The sequence below is a fragment of the Cheilinus undulatus genome, linkage group 19, assembly GCF_018320785.1.
Source record: "Cheilinus undulatus linkage group 19, ASM1832078v1, whole genome shotgun sequence".
NCBI classification, from domain to species: Eukaryota; Metazoa; Chordata; class Actinopteri; order Labriformes; family Labridae; genus Cheilinus; species Cheilinus undulatus.
In genome coordinates this window covers 14,886,988-14,902,239 of record NC_054883.1, presented here as the reverse complement: position 1 = coordinate 14,902,239, position 15,252 = coordinate 14,886,988, and the positions used below count along the sequence as shown (strand labels likewise).

The 15,252-nt window shown below is 40.8% G+C and overlaps 1 protein-coding gene across 1 annotated transcript in view; it reads right to left on the bottom strand.

Annotated features, from left to right (window-relative positions):
- Positions 1 to 15,252, bottom strand: part of LOC121527281 (contactin-associated protein-like 2) — a 349,243-nt gene that overhangs the window by 139,676 nt on the left and 194,315 nt on the right. Inside the window, exon 10 of the mRNA XM_041814178.1 lies at positions 9,639 to 9,788. Coding sequence (XP_041670112.1) covers positions 9,639 to 9,788 — 150 coding nt within the window. The remainder of the gene's footprint in view (positions 1 to 9,638; positions 9,789 to 15,252) is intronic.

Below are 15,252 nucleotides of genomic sequence, written 5' to 3'. Positions count from 1 at the left end.
ACTTTAAAAGCACCATGTTTATGCTTCAACTCATGACCAACAATAAGCAATATTTCTCGTTTGCCCTGTCTCCTCACTTCTTCATGAGAAGGCAATTTTCTTCCTGTGCTTTCCAAAATATGCACCATTGCATCATTCAGACTGCTGTAACACAGATGCAGTGACAAACAGAGGAAGACACAGACAAAGATTAATGACATGCAGTCCAACACGGACAAACACTTGGCAAACAAAAGCAGAGCTGGTCATGCATCTGTTCATCCTCAAGCTACACATCCAGGCGAGGACGCTGGGGCACATCTCATTTCTGGATGCAGTGACACAGTGTGGTTTTAATTTGTAGTGTAAACAATAAGCTACTATAGCCCCTAAGGATCCGGAATAGCAGCAAAAATCCCCTGCAGCCTTGCTGGCTCTCTGTCACAGCCCCCCTGTGGTGCCAAAAGAGGTTCTTTTACAAAACACAGGAAGAGCAGCGCTCTCTCTCTACTGCATAAGCACCATGTGACTTTAATGCATAACACTTGTTTCCACACCCCAACAAATTTATGAGGAAGCATCAGTACTGGAAATCAGCCAAAATAATTTTACAAGTTGTAACAAATCTTTTAAAGAAGCATCCCTGCAAAATATGCAAAAAGGACAATCAGTGCACACTCATGTGCAGACAGCACAGGCTGCTCTTTGGTAAATGTAGGTGTCAGGTGTCATGTCTGATTCATCATAAGCTTTAGGAGGAAGTGACAGAATTAGGCCAGCTGGAAGCATGCTAAATATTACAATTATTACTAATAAGCATACTATGGGTATGAATTCCCACTGTATGGTTCTTAATCTGGTCTGGCAAAATCACAGAGCAGAACTTCATTGCTTTATGTGTTTGCATTTTTGTGTTTGTGTCAATGTCTATCATCTCCCCTCTTGAGAAATTAAACCGGTGAATGTCTGAGGTCAGTCACTTGCTAATTTCTTCAAGCACAGCATCATGAGTGAGAAACTACCGGCCGTAAAATAGGCTTTTGGTTCAGGAGGCTGCATCTAAAAAGCAGACACTCAGCAGGGTCGGAGATGAGAGGGGAGGACTGGTTAACGAGGATACGAAGAAAGAGAGGGAAGAGGAGAGCGTGATGATCAAAAATGAAGGGAAAAAGGGAGAAAAGAAATGTATAAATTGGGGTGATCGGGGTGAAGAAAAGAAAAGAGGTAGGGAATTAAAATAAGGGATGGTGGAGAAGGGTGACAGTGAGAGTTTAATCTTTTTTCTTCTGTGGACATAGAAAGGGCGATGTCCTTTTCCTTTGCACCCTTGCAAGCAAAATATTCATCTTCTGATCACTTTAACACCTCTGAACCCTTTCAAACCAGTCTGAAAAATGTCATATCAGGGTATGACAAACAAACACACATGAAATGTATTTTTAAGAGAAATGTTTGGGAACTTAAATGCTTTTCTTTTCTTACAACTTTCCATGCATAAGGCAAAACGATGGCAGAAATAAGGACGCAGAGCAAAAAGAAAAGAAAACTGTATTAATCAAACTCCTTAAAAACATTGCTAAAGCTGTGTAATGCCCCATTATGGTAATCAAAATCCATTAAGCATACCTACTTATGTGAATTGTCTAATGCATTAAGTTAATTAAGACATTAATCAGCTGAGATTTTTATGTCTGCCTGGTTGTCTTCAGAAAATGATGGCATTAATATTAATGTAAACTAAGGAGCTTTTTGTACTTCATTTACATAATTTTTATGCTCAAACGTAAGACACAAATTCCAAAAAAGTTGGGGTGCTATATAAAATGTACAGTAAATGAAAACAGAATGCAATCATTTGTAGATCACATAAACCCTTCTTTTACTCACAACAGAATATTAACACAACAGATGTTGAAACTGAGACACTACGAATTCTCAAAAAAATATTTGCTTATTTTAAAGTTGATGGCAACACATCAAAAAAACAAACAACAAAAGGGACAGGGCAACAATAGGCTGGAAAAGTAAGTGGTACTAATGAAAAACAGCTGGAGGTTAATTGGCAACGGGTCAGTAACATGACTGGGTATAAAAGGAGCATTATAGAGAGGCAGAGACTCTCAGAGGTAAAGATTGGCAGAGGCTTATCAGTCTGTGAAAATCTGCATTCAAAAATTGTGGAAAAATTTCAACAAAATGTTCCTCAGTGTTAAACTGCAAAGATTTTGAATATCCCACCACCTACAGTACATAAAATCAACTGTAGACCACTGACTTCTGACTGAAACCAAACACACTGTGCAGAGACTCTACGGTGCAAGACCAGAGTTTGGTTCTCGTGTTGAATACTTAAAGGTAACATATTATTCAAAACATGCTTTTTCAGGCTTTTCTAACACAAATATGTACCCCTGGTCTGTCCACAATCCCTCCAAGAATCAGTAATATTCATTGCCACCAGCCACATCCATTAAGACACATTCAAGTCCTGAGAGGGGTGGAGTCAGACAGCTCAGTAACATTTAAAGCCACAGACACAAAAACGGCTCGTTCTGATCATGGTTGAAACAGAGGGATTTTTTTAGACATTCAAAAATACTTGAGTGTTTTTTTTTTTTTTTAGCAACAAACTTCACAGGCATGTTTTGTGGATCTCTGAGACCAATATAAACTTGTCTTAAAAGGGTAAAATATATGACCTTTAAATGATTTAGAGAATCTGGAGAAATCTGTGTGCAAGGGACAAGGCTGAAGGCATTTGGATGCTTGTGATCTTCAGGCCTACAGGCAGCACTGCATTAAAAACAGGCATGATTCTGTACTGAATATCCCTGCATGGGCTCAGGAACACTCCCAGGTATTATTGTCTTTCAACACAGTTCGCTGTGCCATCCACAAATGACAGTTAAATCTGTGTTATGCAAAGAAGAAGCCATAAGTGAACACCACCCAGAAACGCTGCTGTCTTCTCCAGGTCAAAGCTCATTTGAAATGGACTAAGGCAAAATGGAAAACTGTTCTGTGGTCAAATTAATAAAAATTTTGAAATTCTCTTTGGAGACCATGGACGCTATGTCCTGGGGACTAAAGAGAAGAGGGACCATCCAGCTTGTTATCAGTGCACAGTTCTAAAGTCTGCATCTCTGATGGTATGGGGTTGCATTAGTGCCTATGGCATGAACAGCTTGCACATCTGTAAAAGCACTTTCAATGCTGAAAAGTATATAGAGGTTTTAGAACAACATATACTCCTATCCAGACAATGTCTCTTTAAGGATATATTGCATATTTCAGCAAGACAATACTAAACTACATACTGCATCCATCATAATAGCATGGCTTTGCAGTAGAAGAGCCTGGGTGCTGAACTGGCCTGCCTACAGTCTAGACTTTTCACCAATAGAAAAAAAAATGGCACAGCAACAAATAAAAAATCTTGCAACAACGACCCCGGACTGTTGAGCAGCTAGAATCCTACATCAGACAAGAATGGGACAACATTCCTCTCCCAAAACTCCAACAACTGGTCCCCTCACTTCTCAGACTGTTGTTAAAAGAAGAGGAGATGCTACACAATGGTAAACATGGCCCTGTCCCTACTTTTTTGAGATGCGTTGCTGCCAAGAAATTTAAAATGAGCTAATGCTTTTCATGAAATGGTAAAATGTTTCGGCTTCAACATTTGGTTTGCCTTTTATGTTCTATTGTGAATAAAATATGGGGATTATGAGATTTGCAAATCATTACAATCTATTTCAGTTACATTTTACACAGCGTACCAACTATTTTGGAATTTGGGTTGTAATAAAAACAGTTGAATGTCCAAAGAAGACCAAAAATTAAATTCATGGTCTAGAAATTAGACTAACAATCCTGCCACATAATACTCAGCCTGTGTAGACATGGGTATTCACAGTGCTTCTCTCATTGACTAAATCAGCTACCTGTGTGCCACATGCTTTCAGCCTCTCTGGTTTAATCCCACCGCATTATTCATGGTGTTATTCTTTCAACGCTAGGTAGAACGCTGCCATTTTCTGTCTGTGTATTCATGTGTGCATGATGCATGAATAAACCAGCATATGTGGGGCCATCAAGCTGCAATATTATTCCATTTAGTCTTAATGTGGTTTAATGTGGCAATATCACATGCTTCATTTACGTAAGGCTACTGTGGGGAAATGGACAAACTGAAAAACATAGAAACACACAGAGCATAACTCTCTATGCAAGATATCTCAATTAAACATTTGCAAAAAGATGACTATCATAGTGCCAAGGTAGAACTGTCCTATAATAGGCATTCAATGTAGCTTAAAGGTCACATATTTTACCTGTTTAAGACAAGTTTATATTGGTCTCAGAGGTCCCCAAAACACGCCTGTGAAGTTTGTTGCTGAAAAACATTCCAGTAGCCTACTGGATTTTTGCATGTCTAAAAAACCCTCTGTTTAAGCCCTGCTCAGAATAGGCTGTTTCTGTGTCCGTAGCTTTAAATATTGATGAGATGGCTGACACCGCCCCTGTCTCTGCCCCCCTCAGAAAGAAAGGGGGAGTGATTGGATTGTCCTAATTCTTAGGGGGTTGTGGACAGGCCAGGGCACATATTTTTGCCAGAAAAATCTAAAAATAGTGTATTTTCCATAATATGTGACCTTTAAGTAATTAACACAAGAACCAAACTCTGGTCTTGTACAGTAGATGAGTTTCTGTGCATGCGTTTGGTTCACTCAGTGGTCATTGCTCTACAGCCATCACCAATGAAAACAGCACATTGATGCCCCACAGCCATGAGATCTGAAGCAGATAGCTACCTGTGAGACTTCATTACAAATGACTTGAAGCCTTGTTGTGTAAATAAAGTTCATGGATTGTTCATGATACTGAGGGCTTTTGCTAATTGTGGTGCACTGACAGATGAGTCTCATTCAGATACAAAGTGCAGATGGAATAATGTTTAGAGAGCTTTTAGACGGCTTTATTCGCCTGGCCTCTTTGACTCATCCAGCTGAGCGATCACAAAGAATAATTGTGGGCAAGCCAAAGGCTAAACTATCTTTTCTACTCGCTCTATTTTACTCTGTTACCTCTGTGCTGGAATGAAATTAGCCTCTAAATCAGGGGTCAGCAACTGGCGGCCCCCAGGCCAAGGCTGGCCTGCCAGAAATAATAACTGGCCTGTGAGATTGTTTTGATAGTAACTTGGGTTTTATATTCATTTTTCTTGACAACAATGCCAGTCAGACACAACTGCAAACAGCACTGTAGACAATGGCTGGTGTCTGGTGCTGAAAAGAGGCACCATCATCACAGCACAGCAGTTCTGACAGGAATCGACTTTCCTTTAAGCTTTTGTCTACATAAAAGTGTGAGACACAGTATGATTTGGCTATAGAATAAATAACAACAGCTCAGTACTCTGTATGAAAACTGTCATCTACTATCTGTCTGTAGCTACCCAAGATGCTTTATAGGGACCAACTTCCTGTTGAGCTGTGAGGCCTTTGGTGCTTTTTTCTTGTCTGTATGGAGTAGAAAGGTGTCATGTCTTGACATATCTATCTATCTTATATTATATTGCTTGTACACAGCTTCAGCTTCATTGCATATGACACCGTTACTGCATTCATAGAAAAACAGGTAAGATGAACCCATCTATCTTCGTCCTATATTATCATTAAGATAATTTCCTTGCTATCCTAAATGTTTAGCTCAGTTAATTCAGTTAACACCCTGCGATTGTGGACCCGACCTCTTGCCAATGACAGCTGGGCTAGGCTCTGAAAAATTTGGACCTAAAGTCAAACTTGCTCCCCCATCCCTGCCTTGAATGGACAGTCTTTGTGCATATTTGCACTGGAGCACATGGTGAAAAACACTCACACAATACACATTCAAACAGATTCAAGTGGCTTGAGGCATTTTTTTCATTGTAAATCTTTTGAAATGGAGAAGCAAGGCACCGAGTACAAAAAAGGAAAATTTTACTGGAAACAATCAGCAGCAGTATTTAAAACTTTTCTGGTAGAAACAAATCTGTTGTTGGATCTAAAAAATAAATGTAAGTACTAAAACGTCTTCTTTAAAGTAGACTCATAGCCCAAATCTAACTCTCCAATGCTTGTCCTAGTAATAAACAGCTGTTCTGAATCCCCTGCAGCCATTAAAGTAGAGTGTACCACCAAGCTCTCTGCTCTTCAGCATCCATTATATCATTTCAAAATAACAGGTAAAACTCCAGTCACAGCTGGAGCTACTTCAACCCGCATGCCACCACTCGCAGCAGGAGAAAACATTGTTGTATTTCTCTGAATTGTGACAAAACTGAACTTGTCAGTAAATATATCTACCAAATTTAGATACTTAAACGCCATAAATAAGGCTGCTAACAGCAGAAGGTATGTCCATGTCTCTGCTAAGTCCTTCTCCCCTGACCCTCCTCCTCCCATCACCCAAGGCCTGCAAAGGATGTCTCATTCTCAGCCACAGAGCCAACAACCTCCCACTCCTCCCCGATTATCACCAATCAAAGAGACAGTTAAAGCATTTAGTCAGATCGATGAACTGTTTAATAGCCAGCCACGGACATCCTCATCTCTCAGGTGCTCACTAAGGTCTACACCTTGCTGCTTCTTCTCCCATACTGGTGGTTTTCAAGGCTGGTATGTGTTATGACACAGATGTGGCAAACTGTGAGCCCTAAATCCTCTGGAAGATGCTCTGTAGTAAAGACCAACAGGGTAAGGCTCTATGGTCAGAAAGTCCAGCTATGGATGGCACCAGCTGTGCGTAAAGTCAGATGTAGTCTAGACTTAACGAAAGCTCTTATGAAGGAGTTTACGGCCTACTAACATTTAAGGTGTTGCACCAGCTGAGATGGTTTTGATGTAGACTTCAGTTCTAACTTAAATCTTGCACCTAACTCCTACTAGGTGTAAAGAAACTCAGATTTCATCATTTTAGAGAACACAGTAATTTCAAGCACAGCAACAGGGAGTAAACAAAGATGGCTAACAGACTGACAATCAGGAAGTGTTTTGGTGCAAATGCAGTGGTGTGATATTGACTATCCTGGGGAAATGATGAAGATGAAGTCTGCTCTCTGACAGAGGGAGAGGGACAGAGGCCTGATGGAGCTATCAGAGCCCAGACTATCTCTCACAGTTACTCTAATTTGATACAGGTGCCCACACACAACTACACACAGGTCACACATGCCCACATAGATGAGTCCATCTTCCTAGAGACAGACAGCGGTGTCTGGCATCATTAACCTGGCGTCTTCTTAATTCAGACAGATTGTGGCTCCTGTGTGCATATGTGTGCAAATGTGTTTCCCTGAATACCACAGTGTGGATCTGGTGGTGTATTTGTGGCTGCGTTATTACTGAGTGAGAAACTTCTGGCCGCTGGGATAGATTGTAGATTTTTAGTGAGAGAAATGATTCCTAGTATGAAAACACACACACACACAAAGATGGATAAAAACTCGGCACAGTTCTTATGAAAAGTTTCACCAAGGCAAATGTAACCTCAACAAACTTCCTGTCAAAAGTTTTGAATACAAACTTAACAAAATCGAAGTAATCTTAAGTTATATATTGTAAGTACGCTTATGTTTTTGCTTTGGGGTCATTCTTAAAAAAAAAAAGGCATTATAATTAACATGAAAGAGCAGGGATGGGAAACTCTGGTTACTGTGAGGGCCATATTGAGTCTGAAAGGGAAAAGGGTGATGTGAAGAGTCAGTGTAACACTACAGAAGTATTACACTTCTCTCAGTGCTGAGCGTCCTTGCACTGATACTGCTGAACAAGATCCACCATCGACTGTTCAAACACCACTGGCCTGAACAGTCTGACTTTACACTAAGAGGTCTACAGTGGACTGCATGCTTGCACTTTGAGTTCTCATTGAGCAAAATTCAGCAGAGGGTTGCCTGCAGCCATTGTTGACTTCCAGATGGCATTCGATGCAGTAAGTAGAGATGCCTTCTGGAGGATTCCGTAGCTCCGCAGGATCCTGCTTTTCACATCTTCCCAGTTGATTCTGGGGTGTCTTAGCCCCTACGCTCTTCAGTACCTGGGTAACAGGGGCAGCGAACTACAAAGTGTCATTTGGCAATGTCAAGATCACTGATCTGGACTTTGTTGATGATGCTGTGATCCTTCTGGCGACTAAAGACGTCCTTGTTGGGGGTCTTAACTTCCTGAGTAAGGAGGCTGATGCATTGGGAATGCACACCTCCTGGTGAGAGTGTGAAAGTTGTAGAGCAGTTCAGCTACTTTGGCAGCGTAATACATCAGTCTGCTGACTGCAAGGCTGAGTTCAATTGCAGACTTGGACTCATGCACAGGGCAATGGGTTCGCTGAGCAACACAGTGTGGCGTTCCCATTATCTGAGCATGAAGATGAAAGTGTGAGGCCTGAACATTGACTGATGGCCAGAGGCATCGACAAGACTCCTTTGTGAAGTTCTCTTTGGTGGATCTTTTGGGTATCGTTGGCAAGACTGTGTGTCTAATCCAGATGTGCTCAGGAGAGTGAGGATGGAAAGTAAGTTGCCTGATATGTGAAAGGCAGCTGGCACTTTCCTGGGCCTGATCCAGCTCACCATGTCCTGTGTGCCCAGGACCCAATGGGCTGGTCCAGAAGCTGGGGGTGACCATGTGAGTTGTTAAAGGGGGCCGCTGGAAGGATACCTGGAGAGATGGGGTATGTACCTGGCATAGACCTGAACAATGGCCATCAGGAGGCCAGAGCAGTACAGGACCAAGGTTGATGCAATTATTTTAATATATTTTACCATTATCTTTTTTTTTTTTTTTAATACATTTAATGGTGTGTATCAAAAAAGGATTAAGAAATACTTACAGCTTCATTTCCTCTATTTTCTTAGAAGAACTAAACATTTGCCAGTTATCAAGGACTGTAGACAAAATGTTGCCATTTCTCATGTTTTCAGGTCAGATTTGCTCCTGATTCCTTCATGTTTAAATAATAAGTTGGTATTTGAAACTGACTTGGGGACCGCATGTGGCCCCTGGACTGTCAGCTGTCCACCCTTGAGAGAAAGTAGGAGTACTTGTTTAATACCCAGAGCAACGAGAATCATCTGGCTGCAGACCTCTATAGTGGGGAGTTTGGGCTCATCTTTTGCAGACCTCTACAATGGGGCAACCTTAACTGTGGGGCGGGAAGTGACGTTCTAACCCTTGTTGGATTTTTTCTTAGTTTGTGGTGTGTTATTTCAAATTTTACCCTCCACTGATATACCATTCAGTACGTTAGTCTGGTTTCGGCTTAAGTAATGCATGCCATTTCCTGCCCCACGGTTGAGGTCACTGCGTTGTAGAGGTCTGCAACAGATAAGCCTATAATGCCCCACCATAGAGGTCTGCAGTCAGGTCCTCTTCAGAGCAACCAGTAAAGTTGTCTGACTGCATTTTGTTAGATGAATCAAACAGACAGTCCAGATACCAGAATGTGGCGTTGTGTAATGGATGCTTTATTCTAAGAGCATCTGATATCCTGTGTTACCACAATAATTGTACTGAGCATCTTACCCTCTGCTGCCTTCTTGATGGACTCTTCAGAGGAGTTTGATGCTATACCATGTGAAATCAGATTGAACTGATTGGAGTTTGTGTGACCCTTACCTCCCATGTGATAGGTTCCTCCAGTGGTGATACTGAGAGGGGCAGTGGAGCGCACAGCAGACGCCTCCTCCCCGTCTATCGTCAGCATGGCAAAGTTCTCCTTGGCCACTAAGCGTATTGAATGCCATTGTCCGTCATTGAGGTTTGAACCTAGAGAGCGAAGATGAAGAGTTAGTATTATATCTGTCACACAGAAATATACAGAGAGAATTTGAACTGACAGATCCCTGCTAAGGATATAATCCTGATCCAGTCTTTCTGGGGGAGATGTGTGTGGGTGGTGAAACTGAAATACGTCGTCTGTCAGTGATAAGTGGCTATCTCAGTGTCTTTATCCACTACTTGGTCATAAAAAACATTTTTCTTCAGAATGAAGGCATCACTGGGCTTTTACACACCTTTTTTTTGTTGATCCAACTGCCTGGTAATTGTGGCTTCAGACTGAATTCAGACATGATGAGAGAAAAGAATCTTTCCACATACATTCTTTTATATATGACAATGCCTCTCAAAGTTTTCTCTCTTTTGGCCTCTTATTCTTTCTCCCTGGCCGATAACAGCTTCCAGTCTCAAGGCCCCTGTGCCTCAACTCCATTAACTCACAGAGAACCCTATTTGCGTCAGAGCGCCGGAGTGCATATGCGTGAGCTCTTTGCAAGCTTTGAGCACTCTCTGCAAGTGGGTACAAGACTGTAATGTGTGCGCTGTCTGCATACGTCACTGTAAAGTGTGTGGGTCCGTGCATGCAGGCTTTGTACTCTCCTCTCTCTTTTCTTGTAGCGGTGTTCCATTAAATATGAGTGATGTTTTGGAAGAGGACATTACAACTGGAGCTGAGAGAGAAGCCAGCTCGCTCTCATCACTGTCTCATCTATACATCACCTCTTAGTGACACTAATCTCTATTCATACTCCCTCCCTGCTACCTCTCTGTCCCTGATTCTTTCCTCCATCTCTCTGTCTTTATTTCCTGTCCTGTATTACTGCATTTCCCCTTTTCTGTCTCTACCTTATATTCTTCTCCTCTTGTGGCCATCAGCAGCACCGTTCATCTTTTTAAATCTCTGCTCTGCTAACTGCTTCACTGGCTGTAATACATCGATAGTGAGGACACTGCAGTAAAGTTCAGTGTACGGTCACGTCCAAATCATTCTCAGCAAAGTGCATTAAGTCATGCACCTGCTTTCAAGTCAATGCACATACACCTTAGCATGTTACATGTGTCAATACATTTGACCCAAGTGTTTTTTTTATATGGTGCAAGCATCCTCAGTGCCTCTGCTATTTGTCTGACAGTGAGGGCACACTTTTGCATAGTTTTTTTCTACCCAGAATGCACTTGGAGACCCTTAGCTTTCTTGCCAGTGGGGAGTCTACACTAATTAATTTCCCTCAGCAGGTGGACAATATGTGTGCACGCCTGATCATTGCTGTGAACGAAGAATCTAAGAGGCCAAGTTGGCCGCCTGCTGAGGAGTTTGACTGCTGTGGCCTCATTAAAGGCAGTGCTGGATAAATATGCACAAACACACACGTAAGACACAGCAGTGCTGCCTTCACATGACAAGGTGAAAAATTCAGGGGGTAGAACACAATGATATCAACTTAACTCGCTTGAAATACTATGTGACGGGGGTTCCAGAGGTGGAAAAAGTACAAGACTATTGTGCTCAAATAAAAGTACAAGTACTCTAGTTACATTTGACTGAAGTAGAAGTTAAAGTACTGGTCTATAAATCGAAACAAGTAAAGGTAGAAGGCATTTAATACTAAGTACCTACTGAGGAATTGTACAGTAAAACATGATCTTTCCTTCTTGGCAAGAACAACAGCAGAATAGATCTCTAACCAGGTTGCTCGGGTAAAATCATACATCTATAATAAAGTTAAATACACAGCAATAATGCCAGTGTTAATGAAACTCATATAGAGTTAAATGTTGAAATGTTTACTAGCTCCCACTACATAGTTAAACTACACTTTTGAAAATGTTGAATATTTTACTGACATAGTGACAATAACTCTTGAAAATCTGTGGTAAGGTGGGTCTCCTCTGGCAAGAACAAAGCAGAGAGTCAACCTCATAGCAAGGTGTTGCATACTGATTCACTATGTCTTCTTTAGGAAGCCCTAAAGTCACATGTGGGGACTCTAACTCAGTGGGTAACTTCACTCGTGGTGCAAATGTGTCTAACAACAATCCATGAGAAACATAAGCAAAAGACCATCTAAAGACTCTGCCCAAGGGCATGATGGTAAATGTTTCCCCACATATTCCCCAGATTTGAGCTTAGACAAATCAACTCTTTACAGAGTTGAACACTGATGCATCAACACTATCAAATATCCCTAACACTGAAGACTAGAGTAGAGTACCCACAAACACTACTTTCTTAAAGTAATTTGAGTCCTATTTGTAATTAGTTGCTTTCCACTCCTGGGGGGTTCCATATTAGAGATGTGGGTCTGTCAGGGGTCTGACTGCAGACCAAATATTTCTGACGTCTACTCTCACAAATTGTTCATCTGAGACTAGGTAAGTACGACGTATCTCCAGTTTTAGATGTTTTTTTAAAATCCAACTTTATTAATTAACAAAGTCTGGCAGTCATATATATGGCATAAACACATTGCAAACATTACAGACTAAGAAACATTTCATTTATATAAATAAAACAGCCAAGAAGGTTGAAGATATGAACAGTGGCTCAGCTTTAGCTTTGTAAGCTTTAGCCAAAGCTAACACAGCTACACTAGCCACATAAAGCTACTACACAAGGCAATGTAAGTTAGTTAGCTTTAGCAATGTACGCTTTAGCAAATGCATTCAAAGCTAATGATTACATAGATAAGTAGCTGCTTTGTGAGCTTAGCATTGTTAGCTATGTACCTCTGTTAGCTACAAAGCTCTTGTAGATAATGGTGCTACATTAGCTATGCTGGCTGCATTAATGTTTCACAGAGCAGACTGTTTACTCAGCTTTATTAAACAACAGGTTTTTTTTTCCTGTTCTGAGATATACAGCATCTCAGATGAATGGGCTGTAAGAGTGGCTGTCAGAGACGAACGGTCTGCAGCCATACTGTCTTAATTAAACCTGCAACCTATTGCAGCCTCCATAAGAAGACATGTCCTGTTACAGTTATTTCTTGATTAAACTTTAGGGAATATTTGAGATACTGATAGACCTTAATTTAAAAAAATAGAACTGAGAAATGTTCACTTTTTGAATTGATGTTTCAGTGCAGAAATTCTACATACTGTCTCTTTAATGTTACTAAGTATGTAAATTTAATTGCTTGAGATAGAAAGGTCAATATATACTGTACATTTGTTTGCATGCACTTTAAACCAGTTTATCTTCTTGTCTTGTAACCCTAACCCTAAAAGTTGAAAAAGTCTTGGAAACCTCTACGCAAAATTCCACCTTTGTGTGCACCTGCACTGGCACTCGAATCTTGACTGTGTATTTGTCTGATGTTATCGCTGCCAAGCTTCCTGTTCCATCCGCTGCCTCTCCATAACCTCTTCAATGTAATGGAAAACAGATACCATGCAACCTCGTGTTTCCTCATCTGTTCTACATCACCTGCAATAACTTTGAATGATGAGCTTATCAAGCGATAGCAGAGTGGAATCTTAACTCGCACGGCAGCAAGGATGCAGAGCAAAACAAATTTCACATCCATGAATGTGTGTTGCACTCTCTCTCTTTTTCTGTCACACACAATCTCAAATCAGACACATGCCGGCTGTCTGCTACAGATAAAACAAGCACAGATAATGAAGGAGAACAGTGGGGGGACTATTCAGATATGACTAGATTAGACTGTTTTATAGCTGGCTTTGCCTTTTTCTTTCATATGAAAGCATCTGACAGCAAGGTTGAAGGCTCACAGTTACTCTACAGATTTAGAATTCAATTAAAAGAAGAAACTGAACTGGGGTTTCACAAATCTCACCCAATCCTTTTTATTTTATAATTATAAAGGAAAATCAATAAAACTGATGCCAAATGACATTCTAATAAAAAAAAATGACAGATTTAAAAGACAGGGAGAAAATGTTTGAAAAAACAACATGGATCTGACATTATTATTTTAGTCTGAAAATTATGATACTGGCATTTCTTGTACATCTCAAAAAAGTTGGGATGGTGCAACAAAAGTAAGTGGTTCTAAAGAAAAACAGCTGGAGGAGCGTTTTGAAACTAATTAGCCTGATCAGCAACATGACTCAGTGTACGCATTTTAGAGAGGCAGAGTCTCTCGGAAGTGAGGATGGTCAGAGATTCACCAAACTGCCAAAAACTGTCTAAAAATTGTGGATCAGTTTCAGAGAAAAGTTCTTTTATGTGAAGTTGCGTTGACTTTGAATAAACCCTCATCTACAGCAGTGGTTCTCAACTGGTGGGTCTGGACCCAAAAGAGGGAATCCTGTAAGAGCTTTTCCTCCACAGTTTAATTTTTTGACAGTACAAAGGAAATAAAAGATGCTTTGCAGAATGTTCCAATGGAAGGTTCAGTTACTCATTGTGAATTAGGGATATTTGCTCTATAGGAAATTTGCTCTTGTAGGAAATTTAGAATACTTTCCCTAAAATGGTGAGGGAGTTTTCCTGGAATTGTTTTTTTTTTTTTTTTTTTTTTTTGCAGTTTTCTTTGGACATTTCCCCACAGATATTTGGTCCTCCTCTCTTGGACTTTTTCCACTTCATCTATGAAAATTTCACAAGAACGAAGGGTTGTTGTATGCGGAATCACCCCCATCTCAGCTGCTGTGAGGATGGTCTGATCTAGGCAGATTTACACATGTGCCATATTCCTTCATTTCTTGATGATGGAGTTAACTGAACTCTGGGGGATGTCCAGTGTCTTCAGGATTTTTTGTATCCATCCCCTGCCTCATACTTTTCAATAACCTTAACCTCTGAACTGCTCAGAGGGTTCTTTTGTCTTCATGGTTTAATGGTAGCCAGGAATACTGATTAACCAGGGACTGCACCCACAACCTATATGACTACTCCATGATCAAGTGGAGTGACAGGCCTCCCATGTAAAGCTATGGTTGCTAATGATGGACAGAATTGGTGGCATTTCTAATTCTTTTTATTTCCTGTGAAAATGTTGGGAAAAGTCTTGGTGTGGATTGTGGCTGTAACAATGAGATTACCGTTTCACCTCACTGCATCCTCTCTTACCCTCCCCTCCCCGTCAGTCCTCTCCTCTCTCACCTGTTTCTATTACATATTGAGGCTGTATGTACAGTATAAATGAATTTTCTCTGCTATGAATTTATGGCACTCTCAGCCATCCATGAATTTTTTTCTCCACCGTCTCCTCTCCTAAATATTCAAGCCTCCAAGGTAGTTCAGAGAGATTTGCACATCCTTACATGTGGCAATTTGCCAGCCTCACAGAGCCTGAAAATACATTTTAAGCCTTACTACACAAACATCTGCACACATGGATAAACACAAAAGTGCCACAAGTACAGGAACTCACACCAACTCTAGGAATGAACAATATCACATTGTAATAACCAGGAGGTGGCTGGAACAGGCTTTTCCCTTCCGATCTACCCCTCAGGCCTTTATATTATGTTAACTTCTTAT